Here is a 9,622-nt window from a genome sequence, read left to right on the forward strand (position 1 = left end):
TGTCTGTTAAGATGTTTTTGATTGAAATAGCTTTTGATTTTAGTACATGTCACCACTTAATGCTGCACATTCAAAGAATGACCGTTTGCAGTTCTTTATAAAACATAAAATGTTTAGAAAGTCTGCTGTGCTTTTTAATTTAGAACAGTGCATTTTGAGTTTTTTAGTTTTGAAAAAAATAATGTTCTCATGGGGAGCTTTATTCAGTAAAATTTGATTTATCCTGTAATAGTTCATGACTTGAAAATTATACTGACCATCAGTTGCATTGATCATTTAAGAAAATCAGAGAAAATATCACTTGCAGAATAATTTGGAACACGGTGTAAGAGGAACGCTGTATTGATCTAAGTGATATGGCCTTACACACTGAGATATCATGTTACTGGTCCCAATCATCTACCAGTCTGACTACATTTTGTTTAAAGCTTCTAGTATTACTATATTGGTTGTTTAATGTTTAGTTTTTACAAGAATGACTTAAAGGCCAAGCGTTGCCACAAAGCTCAGTGTGTGATTCGACACAAAACGGACCAGTGACTGGAGTAAAAAAATACAACTCATTTTACCTCCCATTATGCCATTTTGTTAAATTGTTATTTTTGCAGCTTTCAAAATAGTTTTCATTTTTTCACCGGACATCACACTGCCGTGTAACCTCCGTAGGGTTTGCATGAAACTACAACTCTGTTGTCACTTGAAAATAAAAATACAAAATTCAGCAATAAAAATGTTTCTGGTGTGTAAACAGCTCTGTCTGCCTCTGTAATGATTCTGCCAAACTGTTGTCTCCCTCCTCCTCCTCCTCTTCTCTCTTGTTTTTGGAAACTTTGGTCGGGTTGTCCGTCGCCATAGCAGACACAGTCCAGTGGCTTTTGATGGCCGGCTGCCAGCAGGCGCTGGGAACACACTGTTCAGCTCTGTCAGACAGTTTCATTAGCGTGCATGGTGATACTGTGTTGTGGTTTTGTCACCTTTTTTGTTTGTTCGTCTCCATTTTTAGCATTCTCAATGCATATCACTGCACTACTAAAACTGGATCATTGCAAGATGTGCAAATAAAGGAGCTTTCAGCGGGAAGGTGACCATAAATCTCTTTGTTATACATCTTCAACAGATAGATTCAGATGTTTGAATACACTCTGGTGTGAAAAGATGATACAATTTAAAGAACAAAAGAATTGGTTTAAAACATTTTTTTGTCTGTTGTTTTGCATATCCACACACAAGGTTGAATGAAATGCGCAAAGATTTTAATCTATACAAACACTCCCTCTTAAGTCTGGTTAAAGGAAAGTTTCACTTTGACAATTTCAGGAAGCGTCTCGCTCAGTTCCAATGGAATATTTGACCAAATCAGTAATTTGTAATTTGATTTACATGAACTGCCAAATCAGTAATTCGTGTAAATCAGTTGAGAGGGGGAGTTTGTGGAACGGACCCAGAAAAATGAAGTAGATGCCCCAATCGCGTCGACCAACAGCTGGTTAATTTTTTTCAGACTTGAGGTAAGGACGATTCCAGATTCTAAATGTGCATTTTGGATTACAATACTGCTGAAGAATTTAACAGGAAGTCCTCTTCTTCATAATTCTGCTTTGTACAATGCATCAGTTCTGGCAGCAAAAACAAACAAAAAATCCCAAACCCTCACCATGATGCTCCCACCACCATGCTTGACAGTTGCTACACTATTACACCTCAAAACACACTTCTCCACAAATAACTTTGTGTGAGTGTCTGTGTGTGGCTTCTCCACGTATAACTTGTTCTTTATCCCGTCTGACCATGAAACCTTTCTGTGCTTATCCATGAGGGTAGCCGCAATTTGCAGCATTTTTTGAACGTGTCAATTTTCTCCAAGCCAATGACCCTCAATGTACGTGACACCAGTTTTCCAGTACCGTTTACACGAAGATTGTTTTAGCCTTGATTGTTTCTCTGCGAATGGGTCAGATTTGCCATTAAAATCTTCAATAAATTAATAAATTCAAACCTAATTTTTTTTTTTTCTTTTGAGCGTTAATTGAAACTGTTGTATAATCTTTCTATCCTAAGCTTCTGTCTGCAACCGAATGACTCAGTTTTCCCCTTATCATGTTGTAGAAGGAGTGTCTGTATGTGGCTTGGCAGTCATTGGTTTATTTTAAGTCTGACACTTTAGTCATGCAGACAATGTTCTCTGATCTGACACACACAGAGAACTACAAGAGACTTTTCTTTTGGATCTCTGCTTCGTTATGAGCTTGGAGACCAAGTTCTTTTCCGCAAATTTAATGTTACATAATTTTATACCGTTAACATTTGTGCTACACTTACAAGCTGCAGCTGATTCACATACAGGAAGAGAGCATGTGAGTTCATGACATTTTCGTATTGACTCTGTAATGTATTTGCTTAATAGGCTGAGACATGTTTGCTCCCAGGCTGTCCTGATAGCAAAACCAAAAGAGCTGCGCTTCCAACTCTGCAAAGTTGTCAAAGTTTCCGCCTGTGTTGGTTCTTTGATGCACAAACACATCAGCGCCGGATTAAGGTTTAAAATAGAAGTCAGAGACTCGCCTATCAGGCGTGACCTATGATCGGGTAGAAGGTCCTCAACAGTATAAACCTTGTTGGTGATAAACGACTTATGTAAGGCAGCGTCTGGTTCATCCATGCAACAAGAAATACTTATGTCTATAAATACTCTGATTAGCTTTGGAAAAGCAAGATAAAATATTAGGTGGTTAGAATAGTGAATTTTTTTGGGTGACTTATCTAAATATACCAGATTTTTAGCAGGATAAAACTGGTTCAAACTTGTTTTATCTGTGCTGCATGCACAGAGGTGAGTCGACTAGAGTGGGTGAAGGCCAATGATGTTTTTTTTTTTAAGTAGGCTATAGAGGAATGTAATATGGAGTTAAACTGTTTTTGTTTGAAACAAACACAGCTCACAAACTTCTCCCCATCCCTCTCTGATGCGCTTCAGCTCTGCTTCCCCAGGCCATGTAAGAACAAACCTACAGAAACTAAACTGTAAAAACAAAATCAGCTGTATTTCTGTTGTTTGATAATTGTAAACCAAACTTTTAAGACATAAAAAATTGTTTTGTACCTGTTTACGCTAAGTATGATCCATGGTGCTGTGGGCTCTTGGTCATATAGAATTGTTGAGATTGTTTAGCTTTCTGCATGTTGTCTGACGGGATCTATGGAAGTGGTTTCTCGATGTTACTGGTAAAGCAGTAACCGGACCTGGGTGTTAATTAAACTAAACAAAGTTCAGTCAATCAAAGTTAGTAATTTAACCAAAGCCAGAAATTCTATTTTTACATAGGATCCAGCTGATTTGAATAGTTTTTTTTTTTCTTTAATCAACAAAATCATCATTGTGTTTACTTGCCTTATCTTTATCTGATATTAAAATATGTATAACATGGAACAATTTTAGATGTAGGTAACTGGAACATGTCTTGAAGAGGGAGGTTGAACAGATGAGCTTTTTGTTGGTGAGAAAGCTGGGAACAAAAACAGGCCTGGGTCCCTGGCTGCATGCAGCCCGGTGGAAAAACAAACACTTATTGTGAAGTGATCAGTCAAGAGTGTTGTTCTGAAATAAGAATATCATGAGTTTGAGAGCGAGCATTGGGCCTAGCCAGTTGCTAGGTAGCGCTGGATCCTCTTCAGCGTGTTGCAGCACTTTCAGCCTGAAGCCACATTGGTCAACATTGCTGAGAAATAAGTGTGGAAACGAAATAACTGAAAATGAGTACAGGCAAAACTAAAACAGGCCCTTTAAAGCAGGGAGGTGAAAGAATTAAAGAACGGGGATTGATTTCCTCATTGGTCATTACATCTATAAATACAGACAGAAACATTATCTGATTTAAACCTTCTTTCACTAAAACCATTGTCCCAGCAACATAGCTAAATATTATAAAAAGTCTCTTCATCAGTAAAGTATGCCCTCAGGTTCTAACAATAAATATTTTTTCATAGTCGATGGCAGAGGTAACTGATCAACTCCTTGCTGACAAAACCCTCTCAGACTGGCTCTGACGGCACATCTGGTGAGATGAAGCAGGCTGCGTGGCGTGTTGGTGCAAACAGCAAACATCGAGTCATAGAAGCCTTTATGTCGCTGCCAAAACAAAGAAACCCAAAGTCAAAGAATCGCTTGTGACATTTAAGAAGGAGGCTGCATATGTGGCTTCTCCGGTCTCAGTGAACCAAAGAAAGACTGGTCTACCTCATAGCAGTCGTCGGGAATAGCTCCTCTCCACTTTCTTGTAGGTTTTAAATGTTCATAGGAGTTCACCAGAATTTCTACAACTTGGGGGTAGTCATAGCAGGACTGCAGTACCTGTCAAAAACATTACCCATCATCCATTGCCTTAAAATGTATTTTCACACTTTGTCATTCGAACTTCAACCCGTCTCTTTTTTGTGAACGGTGTGAAAAACATGTATTCCCTCCTTTCCACTTCACAACTTGTTGACATAAAATCATAAAACATAAAAATGAAAGGGACATGAATACTGCACACTTTGGTACCTTGTGGAACTGCGGAGGATAGATCCGCGCTGCGTTATAGTTCAGCAGAAGCTGAAAGCAGACCTCAGGAATGGCCATAGGCCTGACTCCTGTCACTTTGAGGACGTATTGAATGGGAGCACATCCATTGATGTCCATGGCTCGAACATCCGCTCCGGCCTCCAGCAGCATCTGCATCAGGACGTGATCGCAGTTCCAGGCTGCCATGTGGAGAGCTGTTTTATTATCCCCTTCCTTCAGGTTGGGGTCTGCAACAGAAAGATAATGTTTTTAATAAGAAGAAAAGGGAAGAAAAAAAAAGCTTTTCACACATTACAGCCTTGAAGTGGATCCAGAACCCCTCACCCGCTTGGTGGTCCAGCAGAAGGCGACAAACGAAATGATGATCTTGGCTGTAGACTTGCTCCTTGGAGTCCAAAGCCCAAAAGGCTGCAGTCATTAAGGGGGTCTCCTGGAGAGCGTTGAGGGTGTTCACGGAGGCCCTGTGGGTCAGAAGCAACGCCACCAGCTCTGGAACCCCAAATCTGGCAGCCGTGTGCAAAGGTGTGTCCTCCTCGTTGTTGTGGCTGGCTGTGTTGACCTTTGCACCTTCGTAAGCAACGCTTATCAGAGAATGAACATTTTCATTTACTCCTAGGCCAGTTCACACGCATGCACCCTCGCAATTCTACCTTTGAGGATGAGCTGCCTGGCACACTCCACAGACTCCCTGGTGATGCAGTAGTGCAAAGGAGTGTGACCGCTCAGAGACAGGCTGTTGACCTTTGCCCCGTAAGCCAAGAGCAGGGCCACACAGTCGCTGTTGGAGACCTCGCAGGCCACATGCAGGGGCGACTTCCCATTGGGCATACTGTTGATGGCCGCACCTTTCTGGAGGAGGACCAGCGCTGTTTCCACGGCGTTGTACATCACACACACGTGGATACCCATCGCCCAGGATTTCTCCAGCTTGTAGCCTGGCAACCAGTATCCTGGAAAAAAATCAGTAGAGCTTTTTTGAGTTATTAAAAAAGCTCATTTAAAATTTTTGTTACTACTGTATATTTACTTCAGTGATTTAATGTTTGTGGGCGTTTAGCACCACCTAGTGGTTAAACTAATACATTACTATCATTATGGAGGGAATTAAGGAAAATGTCATTTTTACTTACCCTGTTTATAAGAGGCCAATAACATACTGGGATCTTCCACCTCCAGCACTGTGTCAATATCAAGCTTGCCAGTGTTCAAAATCTGCAGGACTTCCTCAGCATTGTTTTCCTGCAGGGCCTTCAGGAACTTCTCCTTTAGCTCTTTGACTGCCATTTGCCTGGGGCTCAATTCCTCCATGCAATCCTGCAGAAAGTCACTCTGTCCTCCCAAGACCTCCTCGGAGTCTATTATTATCCACAAAGCATGTATGAGGTTGGATATGATCATACAGACAGTAGCGATAAGGGAATCAAGAAGCATGTCAACCATTAGAACCTAGCCATGGGAGTTGTTTGGGGAAGGAGGAGGGAAATGCAGTCGAAGAAGACGGGAAGCGAGCGGCAGCAGCGTGTCGTCACGAGGGAGAAAATAGTGACTCCTGAAGTGAGACATAAATAGAAAGCATAGAGGTCGGTGCCTGCTCACCGTAGAACAGCTGTTCGGCTGAGATGTCTTGTCATTCAGTGGAAGGTCACATGGTATAAATAACCACCTTTCTGAGTATGTTAAAGGCTCTGGGGAACTTTGATGATTTTTTTTTTTTTTTTTACTTTAATCAGATTATTTTCTGGGGACATCTTATCTGGTAAAAGTATTTCAAGAATCAAAAGGCACCAAACTTGCACATCAATAATTTAGCAAAGAAAACTCGGCATTTTGTTTCTATCTGAGACCCAAACAGCACCCTCTAGCTATAGATCTGGAAATCTCTTGAAAACAAAATGTTTTGAAATGTTCTCACACTTTATATAACAATGTGTTTTTAGTACATTTATTCAATCAAAAGAAAAAGTTCTGAAAAAACAAAAACAGCAGAAAAATCAAATAAAAAACACAGCCGAAGGCGACAGTTATTTGCACCCCAAATATTCCTGCAAAACAAAAGTAGCTTCTGTTGTTGTTTTGTTTGTTATACTTTATTTCTTTTTCAAATTGATCAGTGTCCAGAAGCCTTTACCAAGTTATCTATGATTTCCTGTTTCATTAGGATATTAATGTAACGTGACACAGATGGCTAATGTTCAAACTGTGAAAGATGACAGGACACACGGATAAAAGGTCACAAAAAAAAAGCCTCAAGAAAATGACTAAAATTTCCCATGTCTGCAGTTAGAAAAATTAGTAAAGGTAGAAAAAAAGGTAGTACTGCGAAATACAAATCTCCCAGCTCTGTTTATCTGAGCAGGGAGCTCTGGTAAACAAAACATATCCAGAGCTCCCTGTCAGAGCACTGCTGTAATTAATCGCATCTTGTGGTCACACCAAGTCTTTGCGTCATCCATTAATATTTTATACATCTCTGTTTGTGACATGTATTTTCTGCCCTATCATCAAATTTAAATGTGCAGAGGTTGTTTTTTTTTTTTTAAACTGCAACACGTAAAAAAACTGATGTTTAACAAATAGGTTATTTATGATTAATAAACCTGTTTATGTCCAAAGAAAATCAAAATAATTAAAGAGGAACAAAGAAATAACCAAGGCAAACTGTGGACAATGACCGCACATTTTATTTAGCGTGACAGGTTGCTACCCTTTCAAACTCTGCTGAATGCAAAAAAAAAAAAAAAAAAAAAAAAACAACAACCAAAGGAGCAAGGCAAAGACAAAGTGGGGCAGCTTTGTAAGGGTAAAAGCAGGACTTACTGTCGATGGCAACGTTCTTTCACTCTCAATGCACATAAAAAGACAAACACTTCCAGATCAATACTTGAACCATCTGCATTTCTTTGGCCTGCCAGGAACACCAGGGTCTCATCCATACGTGGGATGAGTCAGTCCGGGCAAGCTCAATCAAACACATCAGAGAAGATGCACCGCGGAGTCCCGCTGGTGGCTCAGGGTCTCCTCAAGCTTCTGACGAACTGTGCAAACACACTGACACAATATAAAACGAGGCTTCTGCAGGATCCTTACACCATATTGCTTTTAGTGTTTAACTGTACATACAAAAGAAATGAGTCAAAGGAGTCCAGTTTGCTGCGTATTCACAGAGGGTTACAAAATATTTTGTAGGAATTATTCGTTAGCAGTAGCGCTGGAGCAGCATTCTGGTTGCAAGAGAGGAAAACCACAAGCACAACAGGAAATTACTACTGTGTATCCTTCTCTCTTTGGATGAATTTCTCATTTTCCGTTTGAGTTTTAATGGGAGGATTCATACATGATTTGGAAAAAGGGTATATTCGTACAATTCTGGATAAATCATTATTAGCTGTTAATAAAACTCTTTATATTTATAAGTTAAGAAAACAACAGATATATACTTAGTAAAATATATGAATAGATAAATAATAGTGACTGATGATGCTGCGACAATGCCTGTTCCTAATCTGTTAGCAGCAAGTCAAAAAGGCTTCTTGAACAGAACGGGCTTACTCCAATCATGTGGCGCAAATCCTACAAAATGCTCCTTTGGAAACAAGAAACATACTTTTCATAATCTTAAATAACATTTTAAATAACTCCGAAGCAACCTAACAAGTATTGGTTATGGTTTCAGCTGAATCAAATACAGAATTGGATAAGACATTGTTGATAGAGATGCACCGAGAGATCGGCTAGCGACCGGAATCAGAACTTAATTGGTCACAAGGGATTTCCAACCAACTCAAAAATCCGATCTTTTTTCCAATCGGGAAATTCACAGTATCTTGTGTTACCTTGTTACCAAGTTGTGATAACAACATACTTGTAGGATCGTTTTAAGACCATTATACATTGACTTGTACAAAGAAAACTTTACGCAAGTCAGCTTAACATACTTACCTAAAAGCTTATATTTAATTTATTGAAAAAAAAGCTAAATTAAATAGAACTTTAGCAACTAAAGTTGATGTTTTTAGCTCTGACATGTAGCTACAGTCCTTAGACATCAATAATTTACTTACTGTTAGTTTCAAACTTAGTGGTGAGTTTTAGTCAACCACTGAAATATGTAGATTCAAGTCAAATCTAGCTAAATGTAGATTATTTTTAGATCCTGCAGAAATCTGTTTTTCTTCTACAGCAGGTCCTGGCATATCTAGAATTTGCTCATGCTGCAAGAGAATGAGAGAGAGCAAAACTTTCAGCATGTGACAGGAAGGGTAAATGTACTGCAAAGCTGCTTTATGTTATCCATTTGAGCTTTCACTCTATGTTATTAAATATTCTGAATTTGGAGATGTTTTGTTAATGAGTGTTTGTGTGCGGGGGTGTGTGTGCGTGTGTAAATCTCACAGTTAAGGTTAAAGTCTGCTGCTGCTCGTGTTCTCACTAAAACCAGGAAGATAGAGCACATAACACCAGTTTTAAAGTCCCTCCACTGGCTCCCTGTAGCTCAAAGAATAGACTTTAAAATACTGTTGTTAGTTTACAAATCACTGAACGGCTCAGCACCACAATACATTAAAGATCTGCTGTTGTTGTATCAACCTTCCAGACCTCTCAGGTCTTCCGGTTCTGGTTCTGCTCTGCATCCCCAGAACCAGAACCAAACGAGGAGAAGCAGCTTTCAGCATCTATGCACCACAAATTTGGAACAAACTTCCAGAAAACTGTAAAACAGCTGAAACACTGACTTCTTTTAAATCTCAACTAAAAACCCACCTGTTTAGAATTGTATTTGAAACGTAATCAATTACAAATTTATTGATGTAACTTGACTTAATGCTGCGCTTTGATTATTGATTCTATGTTTCATTGTGTTTCTGTGTTTGTAATGATGTAAAGCACTTTGAAATGCCTTGCTGCTAAAATGTGCTATACAAATAAAATTTAATTGATTGATTGATTGATTGATTTTTGTAATATGACACATGCTAGCTGTGTTAATCCTGATGCTAACTATGGCATAAAACGTGAACTTTGTAACCATTTTATTTCTGTTTTAAAATAATAGAACAGCTC

At 39.2% G+C, this 9,622-nt stretch overlaps 1 protein-coding gene across 1 annotated transcript; it reads right to left on the bottom strand.

The window, feature by feature from the left end:
• Positions 1 to 1,426: 1,426 nt before the first annotated feature.
• Positions 1,427 to 8,972, bottom strand: asb4 (ankyrin repeat and SOCS box containing 4). Its single transcript, XM_028036620.1, has 6 exons — positions 5,692 to 8,972; positions 5,212 to 5,511; positions 4,886 to 5,128; positions 4,541 to 4,788; positions 4,235 to 4,348; positions 1,427 to 4,126 (listed from the first exon to the last, which is right to left on the bottom strand). The coding sequence occupies exons 1-6, from the start codon at positions 5,999 to 6,001 to the stop codon at positions 3,938 to 3,940; spliced, it is 1,404 nt and encodes a 467-aa protein (XP_027892421.1). The 5' UTR covers positions 6,002 to 8,972; the 3' UTR covers positions 1,427 to 3,937.
• Positions 8,973 to 9,622: the final 650 nt, after the last annotated feature.

This window comes from Xiphophorus couchianus, chromosome 13, assembly GCF_001444195.1.
Source record: "Xiphophorus couchianus chromosome 13, X_couchianus-1.0, whole genome shotgun sequence".
In the NCBI taxonomy this organism is placed as follows: Eukaryota; Metazoa; Chordata; class Actinopteri; order Cyprinodontiformes; family Poeciliidae; genus Xiphophorus; species Xiphophorus couchianus.

What these genes read in the sequence shown, in the direction of transcription:
- asb4 (XM_028036620.1), bottom strand. Translation starts at nt 6,001, where the DNA reads ATGGTTGACATGCTTCTTGATTCCCTTATCGCTACTGTCTGTATGATC. An exon ending in ATTGGCCTCTTATAAACAGG is followed by an intron (nt 5,512 to 5,691) that starts GTAAGTAAAAAT and finishes ATTTTTTTCCAG; the next exon opens with GATACTGGTTGCCAGGCTAC. An exon ending in TCTGCTGGACCACCAAGCGG is followed by an intron (nt 4,789 to 4,885) that starts GTGAGGGGTTCT and finishes TTTCTGTTGCAG; the next exon opens with ACCCCAACCTGAAGGAAGGG.